Source organism: Garra rufa, chromosome 1, assembly GCF_049309525.1.
Source record: "Garra rufa chromosome 1, GarRuf1.0, whole genome shotgun sequence".
Taxonomy (NCBI): Eukaryota; Metazoa; Chordata; class Actinopteri; order Cypriniformes; family Cyprinidae; genus Garra; species Garra rufa.
Window position 1 is genome coordinate 23,166,879 of NC_133361.1, and position 13,321 is coordinate 23,180,199.

The window sequence follows — 13,321 nt, forward strand, 5'->3', positions numbered from 1 at the left end:
TAAATATCTAAGTTATTAAACTTATATACTCACATTTTTGTTGAAATCACAAGAAAGAAACGGACACCGGGAAGAAACTCATTAATACGCCATAAGATATGTGTTTTTGACCGGACTAAATCGAATAATATTATTTACCTCAGACTCAGAGCCCGCGCAGACGATGCGAGTTCCTTCATCAGCCAGTGAGTGGCAGTAACGCACTGATGTGCTGCTGATCTCCGCGGCGTAAAAGAAGACGAACAGGAGCAACACACCACATGAGTTTACAGTCAACTGGGGAAAAGCTATTTATTTGAAAGCACACAATGAAAACAGAAAAACAGCTAAAACAACAGAAGAATGAGAAGCATTTCAGGTAAATCAGAGGCTGAGAGCTTCTTCAATAACGGTGTTTCGAAGAGTTTTGTGGCTGTGTCTGAAAATCATGTGAAGTGGTAAACATTAACAAAATGAAGAAAATTATCAAGCAGAATCTAGAATTCTTCATTTTAACTATATACGTCGTATGGGTTGACAGAAAATGAGAATGCAGTGCAGAGCTTAATTTTTTCGGGTATGCCTAGAGATGTGATACTTAGCCTTGCATCCTTCAGAATTTGTCATTTCTTGTTACACGGCCTAAAGTCCACATGAAGATGTATACACTATGTGTTTTGAAAACCTGAAAATGCCACTTTCATAGACATAAATTACTTTAAAAGTTGTGTGACTCTGTATATAGTTCTGAAATGTTGTTTATATGTATTATCTAATTTTTTGGAGACATTAATTGTCTTACACATTTACAAAAAAGGATAATATATAGGCTACAGTTTAAGTTAAAGGTTTACATGCAGAACCTGCAAAATGTTTATTTTACCAAAATGCATGCATGCTATTTTTTTTATTTAGTACTGACCTGAATAAGATATTTCACATAAAAGAGAAAATAATAGTTGAATTTATAAAAACAACCCTTTCACATATACTTGATTCTTAATACTGTGTTGTTACCTGAATGATCCACAGCTGTCATTTTATTTTTTTGTTTAGTGATAGTTGCTCATGAGTCCCTTGTTTGTCCTGAACAGTTAAACTGCCCACTGTTCTTCAGAAAAAATCATTTAGGTCCCACAGGTTCTTTGGTTTTTCAGCATTTTTGTGTATTTCAACCCTTTCCAACAATATGATTGTAAGATCTATCTTTTCACACTGAGGACAACAGAAAAACTCATATGCAACTATTACAGAAGGTTCAAATGTTTACTGATGCTTCCGTAGGAAACACAGTGCATTAAGACCCAGTGGTTTAGACTTTTGAACGAAATGGCGATGTGTGCATTTTTCTTATTTTACCTAAATATCATATTTTTTTTCATTTATTACTGCCCTTCAGAAACTACACAAGATACTTGCATGTTCCCAGCAGACAAAATAATTTTAATTTACCTTGATCTTCAAATCATTTTTTATAAACTCAGTGAATGTAAACGTTTTTTTACGTGAAATCTTATTCAGGTCAGCACTAAATAAAAATAAAATAAAATGCATTTTGTATGATCCCTCTTAATTTTGTAAAATAAGTAACATTTTACTTTATATTTAATATAACAGCATCCCTGTGGAAAACCATTTTGTTCCTACACAGTTGCTCTATTTAGCATTGCTCAAACATTGCTTTTGTTTACTTGTTTGATTGAGGTTGATACCTAATTGTGAAGTATCTTGTCTTTTATTAGTAAAAAGAAGTCAAAGAATAGCTTTGACCCTGCATCAGACGACCACCTCCAGCAGATTCCTCGTCGCTTGCGTGAAATCATGAAGAGTCAAGAGCTGATGAAACAGGGCTTCAAAAAGAGAAAAAAAGGTACTGCCAGTCTTACACATTTAAAAAAAAAAATTAAGTTAGAATGCAAGGGCAATAAGTGCTGCAGTTTGTACTGCACAATAAAAGCAGACCCATATACTTTTTTTTTATATTGATGATTTTTTAATATTAATATTGTAATTCTTGAAGTTCACTTATAGTATAATTGTTGGTTTTATACCCCGTTCAAAAGTTTACATACACTTGTTGTTACCCTTTTTTTTTTTTTTTTTTTTTTTTGTTAAGTGATAGTTGTTAATGAGTCCCTTGTTTGTCATGAACAGTTAAACTGCTCGCTATTCTGCAGAAAAATCCTTCAGGCCCCACAAATTATTTGGTTTTTCAGCATTTTTGTGTATTTGAACCATTTCCAACAGTGATGCATTTAGAGAAAACATTTGAAGATCAGGGTAAATTTAACTTTAAGTAATTCTGTCTTCTGGGAAACATGTAATCATCTTCTGTAGCTTCTGAAGGGCAGTGAAAAAAATATACGTTTCTTCATTCTGTTCAAAAGTTTTCACTCCCTGGCTGTTAATGCATTGTTTCTCCTTCTTGGAGCGTCAATGAGCGTTTGAACCTTCTGTAATAGTTGCAAATGAGTCCCTTATGCCTCGTTTCCACTGCGTGGTACGGTACAGTACGGTACAGTACGGTACGGGTCGGGTCGGAAAACCATGAATTGGCTAGCGTTTCCACTGCCGACAGTACCCTTACTTGATAGGCGTGGTGTATGCCGGAAAGTAGTGATAACGTCACTTGATAGGCGTGGTGTATGACGGAAAGTAGTTTGACGTCATTCTCGCGCAAAGAAGAAAGCTAAGACCGCAAACATCAATGGAGGACATTCGCGAGTTATGTTTCGCAGTGGCATTGTTTTGCAAGGTGTTGTGTGTGTTTTAAAAATGGCGCCTCTTGTGTTGCGTTGTCGTTCTGTAGCACGCGCAAGTGACGATTCTCTGTCAACCAATCAACGCTCTGCAGTGAGTCTAGCTCCACCCTTTAGTACCGTTCCACTGTGCTAGGTACCACAACGGAAGGGTACCCAAAAAGTGGTACGGTACAGTTCGGCATTTTGGTACCATTCACAACTTTTGATAGTGGAAACGCAAATAAATGCGTACCATTCCGTACCGTACCGTACCGCTCAGTGGAAACGAGGCATTAGTTGTCCTCAGTGTGAAAGCATGGATCTCAAAATCATACCGTCATTGTTGGAAAGGGTTCAAATATACAAAAATACTAAAAAAACAAAGAATTTGTGGGACCTGAATAGGGCTGTCGCGGTTAAGGAATTTCCCTTGCGGTAATTTTGAGTGGCTCAGTAGCGCGGTATTACCGCCATATATATATATATATATATAATTGTGTGTAGGCTGTTACAATGTAAGGTCATATTCAGAAATCAATAAACCGAAACCAAATCGCGTTGATACATGAAGTGAAGTAAACAGTACTAACATAGAAACCTAGCCAGAAAGAAATGCAAATTTTGAAGAAAAATGTCAGACATATTTAGAGGCTTTGCCTCTAAATCTTCGTACATACATCAGTTAGCGCGCGCCCTCGAGTCTGACTGGACAAGAGACTTTCTGTCAGGATTTCACCTGCGTGTTCTAGGCGAGCTGTCAGTCAGTGCAGTTTCATTTTTACGCCACAAGATAGACTATTATCTTTGAGTAAGTCTTTAAACCGTTCATTCAACTACACGTTCAAAAACGCTTATTTATTCAAAGAGAGACGTAATGAAACACGAAGTTGAAATCATTTTAATTTTAATCGCCACTTTTAAAGGCTCAGCTGACCAGCAGAGCATCGATGTTAAGACAGAGATTTCACTTTCCTTGGACATGACAAGCTAGTTTCACATACATACATGACTCGATCTGAAAGACAGACACAGGTAATCGCACAAGCTCAGTCGATCTCTCTCTCATTCGCTGTCTGTTTAGGCTTGTTAAGTGCATAGCCTCATAATAGACACATTATGTTATCATTACTAACTTATTATTAATTTAATATTCAGCACACAGGCATTAAGTGAGAAGGGCAAATCCTTAGGAAAAAAGAAAACAGGCAAATATCGCGGTTGCTGCGGTTCTTGCATTCCTCTGCGGTTATGCACGTCAATAGCGCGGTATTGCGATATTGCGGTTATCGCGATATTGCGGTTATCGCGACAGCCCTAGACCTGAAGGACTTCTGAAGAACCGCAAGCTATTTACCTGTTCCAGACAAACAAGGGACTCATGAACAACTATCACTAAACAAAAAAATAAAATTACAGCTTTGGATAATTCATGTAACTTTAATTTTCTCTTGTGTACTATGTAAACGTCTTTTATGTGAAATATTCAGGTCAGTACTAAATAAAAAATAACTTTTCTGAAACAGTGGATTAACATGATCTGACATTTCACACTCGTAAGATGTTTGTTTTTGCCAATGCACATTATTGTTGCTCATTTATTATTGAGGGGAGTGTAGCCATGCTGGGATTCTTTTAAAACACTTTCATGCAGATAGTTAAAAATTGAGGTGCATCATGTGGGGCACATGCTTTCTGGGTTTTGTCTGCAGACAAACTAGTGACCCACAAAAACTGCACAATGACACGGCCAGTGGAAAGGGCAGCAGAGGTGGGGACATCTTGCTGTATATTCATATTTGTTTCTTATTTTAGCCTCTAAGCCAAAGATGCTCTCAGGAGATATTCCAGTTCCACACTTCCGCCAAAGGCGACAGGAGTCAGAGAGGGCTTATGTCCGCCGCATGACCGAAGAAAGTGAGCACGTCCTGTTCCTCACAAACAGCCAGGCACAGCGTCAACCAGAAGTCAAGCTGGAAAAAAAAGAAGAGGAGACCAAGGAAAAGAAATCTACCAAGAAAAATAGGTTAGTTCAACACAGGGTTATTATATTTGACTAAAACTAAACCATTAAAAACTATTTCCTGAAACAGTGCATTAGTGTGTTAAAGTGTCTTTGTTTTAGGTTCCATAAAGGTAAACTTCTGCAACAGAAAAAGAAGCTAAACCAGCAAGAGGAACATGAAGAGGAGGAGATGCTTAAAGGCATGTATTACTATTGTGAGCTTCACCCTTCAAAATTCAGCTTAAGATTGCAAAACATATTTATATTCGATCATTTCTCTTCTTCTTAGATGAGGTAGCATTTGGAGAGGTCGCCATGGCACCTCCATCACTGAGTGTTAAACCAAAGAAAGCCATAGACAAACCCCAGGTAACTTGTTTACGTGTATCCACCCCTCTTTGAGATAATTAATTCTGTTTGTTCTTTCTAACCATCCTGATCTTTCCTTTAGGGGGCAAACAAAGGTCTTCTCCTGACCTCTCTCCTGGGTCATAGTCCTGCATCGGTCAGCAAACCCTCTATGGCAAGGAAGAGGATAATGGAGGAAGAGCGGGAGAGAGTGGTGAAGCTGTACAGACAGATGAAGAAGCAGCAGAAAGACAAACATGAGCAGGACAAAGCTGCCATGACCTCCAGATGATGCACTGCTGTTTGTTTTACAGTTGAAGTCAAAAGATTTACAAAATCTGCAAAATGTTAATTATTATAACAAAATAAGACGGATCATACAAAATGCATGTTTTTTTTATTTAGTACTGACCTGAATAAGATATTTCACATAAAAAAAATGATTACATGTAGTCCACAAGAGAAAATAATCATTGAATTTATATAAATGACCCTGTTCAAAAGTTTACATACACTCGATTCTTAATACTGTGTTGTTACCTGAATGTTTAGTGATAGTTGTTCATAAGTCCCTTGTTTGTCCTGAACAGTTAAACTGCCTGAAAAACTTCTGAAAAATCCTTCAGGTCCAACAATTTTTTTGTTTTTTCAGCATTTTTGTGTATTTGAACCCTTTTCAACAATGACTGTATGATATTGAGATCCATCTTTTCACACTGAGGACAACTGAGGGACTCATATGCAACTATTACAGAAGGTTCAAACACTCACTGATGCTCCAGAAAGAAAAACTACGCTTTAAGAGCCAGGGGTGTAAACTTTTGAACAGAATGAGGATGTGCACATTTTTCTTATTTTGCCTAAATATCAGAGTATACACATTTCCCAGAAATGACAAAATTTGTAAAATTTACCCTGATCTTTAAATTAAAGTTTTCACCCCTGGCTCATATGAGTCCTGATTTGTGGGACCTGAAGGATTTTTCTTAAGAACAGTGGGCAGTTAAACTGTTCAGGACAAACATGAACAACTATCACTAAAAAAAAAAAAAACAGGTGTGCATCATTCAGGTAACAACACAGTATTGAGAATCAAGTGTATGTAAACTTTTGAATAGGGTCATTTTTATTAATTCAGCTATGCTACTATATGTAAATGTATTTTATGTAAAATGTCTTAATTCAGGTAAGTACTAAATAAAAAATAACATACATTTTGTATAATCCCTCTTATTTTGGTAAAATAATTAACATTTTGCAGATTCTGCAAGGTGTATGTAAACTTTTGACTTTAACTTTATATCGTATTGGATTATATCTATATGTATATTTCATGTTTATATACATTTTTGCTTCCTCTGCTGGTCAACGATATGATATTGATGGATTTTGAAATGAAATATGAAGTGGATGTAGCAGGACTGTGTATAAGGCAAAAAAATAAATGAGTTCACACTTTTATATAATGCACAGTGAGTTCACATGCATTTGGTCTTTTAATATTCAGAGTGACTTGTTCTAAATATTTACATTTTAAAAAGCAACAGTTTATTCTCATCTTGCACTTTTTGTGCTATGAATTTATACATTGTTGATAACTGAAATTACTGTTTTTTTTAAGCAATTGATCATCGATAGTCAACTGGAGTATGATAAAATGTAAAAAAAAAAAAAAAAAAAAATCTGTTCTGTATTCTAGTGATGTTGGAACTCCAACCATTTCACCGTTTGTATTACTCCGCTTGTGGTATTTCTCACAGTGAGTGCCAAAACCTCTATGGTTTTACAAATAATACTGTTTTTGTGTCACAGAATGTAGTTTGAAGAGGTTTTCTGGTGTGAATGTACTTGTTTAGACTTCAAATATGCAGTTTGTTAATGCAGATAATGTCTATTTGAAAATTTGCGTCAACGTTTTCGGAGATGTGAGCTCCAGATCGGCAGCGGCCATACAAACGTTAATGAGCCTAAGCAGCCTTACCTCGGCCAGATCTTCTGGAATTTACTGTTGGGTCTAATGTCTCTGTAGTGGTTAAACATGAGATGCAATTAGTTTTGGGTAAATCGAACGGACAGTCTTTGGTTTCGTTAATCTATTATTTGTTTCAGAGCAAATAGTTTTGGTTGAGGGCAAAATCTCTTGACGTTATATTTTATGTAAATTTAATGCTGTATATCAGAGCTACCTTTGTAGCTTGTTTTGACCTTTATGATGGCTGTTTATTTAATATTATTATTCAATAAACAATATTTTATATAAATAACAGTAGTGTTTCATAATAGTATATTTAGTAGTTGGAAAAAAGTGTGTGTGTTCATAATCGTGATTTTAGTTACATTATTCCGCCATTAGATGGCGACAAGAGACTTTTTATGAGCGAGTCAGCAGTAAAAACTTTTATATTGATGAGACTGAAGTGGTTGTAAACAAGGATGTTACAGATGAAAGGATAGTACGACAAAGATATCGCTTTCCTCAGCTGACATTCAAACTAATGTTTTATTGTAAGTATGAAGAATGAATCCTGTATCAGATGCAGGTAATTACATTAGCTCAGTCCATCTCTCTCTCTTATAATACTCTAATGAGCTTTTAATAAAGTAATAAAATATGTTTTTAATGAAGCAACTCAACTTTCCTTTGTTACTAGTTCTAAAGTGACCTTTTGGAATTAGTAACAGAGGATTGGGGTCAACCAGGGATTTGAATAAATGGCGTAAGGAAGTAGTTCTGAACCAAAGAGGATTTTTAAAGACACTTCATCGTTGTTACTTACGTATTCACACATTTGTGCCGTCAAACTCTTGTATATGTAGTCACACTTGTAGCTGTGACATATGGCTGTATATCGGCACACTGTGATTACAGACATTTTGCACTTCTACTTGTGTGATATTGTGTTTATACAACAGTTTGACAGAACGGAGTGTCTTTAAAAACTCTCTTTTGTGCAGAACTGCTTCTTTCCATCACGGATTCAATTCTCAGTTTGACAGTTTAACAGCTGAGCACAAGTCTCCGTTACTAATTCCAAAACATCAATTTAGAACTAGTAACGAAAGGAACATTGAGTTGCTACATTGAAAACTTAATGTATTACTGTATTAAAAGCTCACTGTATTATGTGTAGTAGAGTATTATGAGAGAGAGATGGATTGAGTGTGATTACCAACATATGATACATCATTGATTCTTCAGCTCAATCTCATATTCACATTAAAACATTAGTCTGAATGTCTGCTGAGGAAAGCGATATCTTTGTCATAATATTAATATCCTTAATCTGTTAAGGGTGATTTCTGATGACAGCGCTGCTCAGTGCAATTGTTAGCTGCGTCAAGCTGTTGTTGAAACAAAAAAAAACTTCCGTTTACAACAGCATTTTATTTTTCAATGTAAAAGTATTTACTGCTGACTCTTGTTAAAACAGTCTCTTGTCGCCATCTAATGAAGGAACAATGTAACTAAAATCACCATCACGAACGCACCGTTTCTCAATGCTAAACAGTATTAAATACTACTATTATTTATATAACATGTTATTTACTGAATAATAATATTTAATAAACAACAACAGTTATCAGGCAGCGCTTTGATATACAACACTGAATTTACATAAACATGATTAGATTTTGCCAAAACTATTTGCTCTGAAACAAATAATGGATCAATGAGACCGAAGACTGCCCGTTAAATTTACCCAAAACGAATTATATCTCATGTTTAACCACTATTAGAGACATCAGAGCCTGCGGCAAATTCCAGATGAGGTGTCCGAAGTGAGGCTGCTCTCAGCGGGTTCATGAGTGCTAAACGGCCACTGACGCTCTAGAGCTTAAATGTCCAAAAACGTAGACGCGAATTTTCAAATTGACAGTATCGTCATTAACAAACTGCATATTTGAACTATAAACAAGTACATTTTCACCTGAAAACTTCTTCTGTGAGACAATAAAGTACTATTTATACAATTATAGTGGATTTGGGCATTTACCATGACACTCACTGTAGTACCACAAGCAGAGTGATACAATTCCAAATGGTGAAACGGCTTTTGGAGTTCTGTTGGACACTAATATTATATTGCACTCTTATTAGCCAATCAGATTCGAGGACCAGTTATAACAGAACTATTAGTTAACCAATTTTTTTTTTGTACAAAATTTTGGTTTATATTAGATTTTTGCACTTGCTTTTTTTTTTAGATGGTCTTATTTATCTATTATGCTTTCCCATTTAATTTTACTTGTATCAAGTGGTTATACTGCGTAGAATGCGTTTGTGTTTTAAGATGTATCTTCTGTGCAGTTAAGCATTGTGAAACAGCGTGCAATAATATTCATATTCCAGTGTGTTCTTTTGTTTTATTTGAGCTAATACAGTAGCAATAGCCCCCATGTGTAGACCGCATCCCACTCCAGACGCCCACTTCAGTCCAAACACGCGGCGGCCCAGTGCCACAGATCGATATCATGTAACATTGAAAGAGGAGAAACTCACAATCAAAGCGGTCGTCATGGCAACGGCCCAACCGGATTCCACCAATCAATGGGCTTCATGAGGCTGAGAGATGCTCAGCGATCTGCCAGCGTCCTAGATAAAGAGTGTGGGACAGGGAGACTGGGCAGCATATACAGAGAGAGAGAGAGAAGGCAGGGAAGGACGACATTAATACAGGACGAGAGATGGTGAACTCTAGAGGGAACGTTCCTGCCGTGGTCTATCTGGCCAACCTTTGTGTTGCACTTTGTGTAGGAGGTAAGATCATAGATTTTTTGCTAGAATAGCCATATATTTCTGTATGTTACTGTACTGTTTCATTTTTTATTCCAAAAGCCATCAGTAATATTATCAGTGCAAGGATTAGGACTTTATTCTGTAATTTTCTATACAGTATTTGCATAATTTCCACAAAAGCACAATGAGATATCTAATATAGATTATAAAAACGTGATTTATTTAGCATAAAAAGCTTGTAAAGTATTTCTTTAAATAGACATAATCCTGCACAGTTCACTTGCATTTATAAGACAAGTCACCATCTTTACAGGAAATGCAGTAGCTTTTCAAATGAGTGAACTGATCAAACTGACAGACGCGAGTGAATGAGTCACATGACTTGAAGAGCAGCGAGCGGCAGTCGGAGCCTTTCATTAAGGTCTTGCTTGTGATTTTGTATTCATATGTTTCCCTCCTGTTCTCAGCCACTTTTAAGTGTGAAAGAGCCGGAGCTCTTTCACACTTAAAAATGCCTTTGGAAGCAGAAATGCAATATAATTGCTGTAATACTTAATTTTATATGCATCTGATTACTTGGGAAAAGGAACATTTGCAGTTGAGTGCCAAAAAGAACTGAATGGAAACAAGTTTTTGGATGTGTTTTGTATTCATAACACTGGTTCAAACTACATAAAAGAAATACAAGCAAGAATGGCTACAATTACTTGAAAGATTATGTTCATACATTATTCAACAACTGATAAAATATGCAGTGCAAATGCATGCGAGAACATCTAAACTCCTCACAATACACATTGTTCTTGTATTTCTGAAGTTGTGAGATATTACAAAAGCCCTCTTTCTTCATCCGTTCTGCTCACAAATGTGACCCTGGACCACAAATAAGGGTCATAAGGGTCATTTGCATTGATGTATGGTTTGTTAGGATAGGACAATATTTGGCTGAGATAAAACTATTTGAAAATTGGGGGTGCAAAAAAAAAAAAAACAAATATTGAGAAATTGCCTTTAAAGTTGTCCAAATTAAGTTTTTGCAATGCATATTACTAATCAAAAATTAAGCTTTGATATATTCATGGTAGGAAATTGACAAAATATCTTCATGGGACATGATCTTTACTTAATATTGACATAAAAGAAAAATTTATCATTTTGACCCATACAATGTATTCTTAGCTATTGCTACAATATACCTGTTCTACTTAAGTCTGGTTTTGTGGTTCAAGGTCACAAATGTCCCGTTTCTGTCCTGCAGCTGCATTGAAGTCAGAAGTTGTGTTGGAGAACAGCGCTACCACACTGAACCATTCAATGGCGTTGGTGCAGCGCATGGAGGCCCTGCTAACCCAGGGAAACGGCAGCGATGTGATCCTACGTGTTCAGACCTTGAACACGGACGAGGTGAAGGTGATCCAGGTCCACTCGCTGGTGTTGACTCTACAGAGCGATGTGTTTGATGAGCTCCTCCAGACCAGAAACACCACTGCAATGGTCCTCAAAGAGACGCCAGACTGTGCGGCTGTCTTTGATAAGTTCATTAGGTGAGTGATTCATTTCTAATTGATCATTTAGCAAAGTTTTATCTAAAGTGGTTTATAGAACTTATTACAAGCACAATCCATATGGAGTAACATAGGGTTGAGGTGATTGCTCATGCGTTACCCTTGAACCCTACAACCTTACAGTTACCAAACTAAATCTATAATCAATAAATCACAACTCTCCACTAACTAGGAGAGCAACCGACTGGGGTTTCTGGGAAAAAGCCTATGATGTAATCTTTTTCCCAAGTAATGATTTCATTTTGTTAGATTCACTTTCTCTTTTCGAGTTGTACTGTGAAGCAACAGAGCAAAAGATTAAATGTTATACGTTACAGTTTTAATTTTAAATTGTAGATTGTTGTCAAAGCTTATTTTAAAATCTTATGTTTTTGCATTTTTTAATATATTTATATTCTAGATTTTCAAACACACATTTTATTTATATTTATATTCTATTTTTATTTTTATTGTAGATTTTTAACAAAATGCTTTTATTTTATATCCTATTTCTATTTTTTATTATTTTGTAGATGTTTTTGTTTTTCATTCAGTTTTTTGTTATATTGTAGTTTAAAAAAAAAATTATTTAGATTTTTTTGTTATATTTTAGATTTTTAACAAAAAGCTTTAATTTTATATCCCATTTCTAAGTCTTATTTTATATTGTAGTTTTTTAATTGTTTTTTTTATTTAGTTTTTTTATGTTATATTGCAGATTTTCAATAAAATGGTTTTCTGTTATTTATACATTCTATATAGATAATACAAATATATTATATATTCTGTTTTATTTTACTTTTTTTTGTTTGTTTTATTTATTTATTTATTTATTTTATATTGTAGATTTTTAACAAATCACATTTGGATGGAAATTTAAACCAAGTATTTAAACATTACATTCCACTACTCTAATAGTGAATATATATATATATATATATATATATATATATCCTATATTTTTTATTTTATATTGTACATATTCAACAAAATGTATTTATTTATTTATTTTGCAGATTTTTAACAAATCACATTGGAAAGGAAATTTAAACTAAGTATTTACATTCCATTCCATTATTAGACTTTAGTGAATATTTATTTTTTTATTATATTGTAGATTTTTTATTTTTGTATTATTTTGTATTATGTATTATTAAATTTTTTTGTTATATTGTAGATATTTATTAGTTTTTTATTGTTTTTTATGTTATATTGCAGATTTTCAATAAAGTGGTTTACTGTTATTTATACATTCTATATAGATAATACAAATATATTATACATTCTGTTTTATTTTACTTTTTTGTTTGTTTTATTTATTTATTTATTTTATATTGTAGATTTTTATCAAATCACATTTGGATGGAAATTTAAACCAAGTATTTAAACATTACATAAGTATTTACATTCCATTCCATTATTAGACTTTAGTGAATATTTTTTTTATTATATTGTAGATTTTTTATTTTTGTATTATTTTGTATTATGTATTATTTATATTTTTTATTAAATTTTTTTGTTATATTGTAGATATTTATTAGTTTTTTATGTTATATTGTAATTTTTCCACAATATGCTTTTCTGTTATTAATATATTCTATTGGTTTTATTTTTGTTTTGTTTTATTTATTTATTGTATTTTATTCATTGTTTTTTATTTTATATTGCAATTTTTTTATTTTTTTTATTTAGTTTTTGTTGTATTTTTTTGTTTAGATTTTGTTATGTTTTTATTTAGATTTTATGTTATATATATTTTTTGTTATTTACATATTCTATTGGTTTTATTTTTGTTTTGTTTATTTATTTTTTATTCTAATTTATATTGTAGATTTTTTAACAAATCACATTTGAATAGAAATATAAAACATCTTGTTATTGTATATTGTAGATTTGTTTTATTGTTTTGTTTTATATGGTAGATTTTTGTATTATTTTTTATTTAGTTTTTTTATGTTACATTGTAGAT

General features: G+C 33.7%; 2 protein-coding genes across 2 annotated transcripts; both read left to right on the top strand.

The window, feature by feature from the left end:
• Positions 1-234: 234 nt before the first annotated feature.
• ccdc137 (coiled-coil domain containing 137) lies at positions 235-6,553 on the top strand. Its single transcript, XM_073849150.1, has 6 exons — positions 235-358; positions 1,722-1,849; positions 4,533-4,743; positions 4,843-4,922; positions 5,012-5,091; positions 5,174-6,553. Exons 1-6 carry the CDS (start codon positions 309-311, stop codon positions 5,360-5,362), a joined length of 738 nt encoding a protein of 245 aa, XP_073705251.1. The 5' UTR covers positions 235-308; the 3' UTR covers positions 5,363-6,553.
• A 3,110-nt stretch (positions 6,554-9,663) lies between these two features.
• Positions 9,664-11,356, top strand: btbd17b (BTB (POZ) domain containing 17b). The gene is made up of 2 exons (XM_073827723.1): positions 9,664-9,829; positions 11,067-11,356. Exons 1-2 carry the CDS (start codon positions 9,757-9,759, stop codon positions 11,354-11,356), a joined length of 363 nt encoding a protein of 120 aa, XP_073683824.1. The 5' UTR covers positions 9,664-9,756.
• Positions 11,357-13,321: the final 1,965 nt, after the last annotated feature.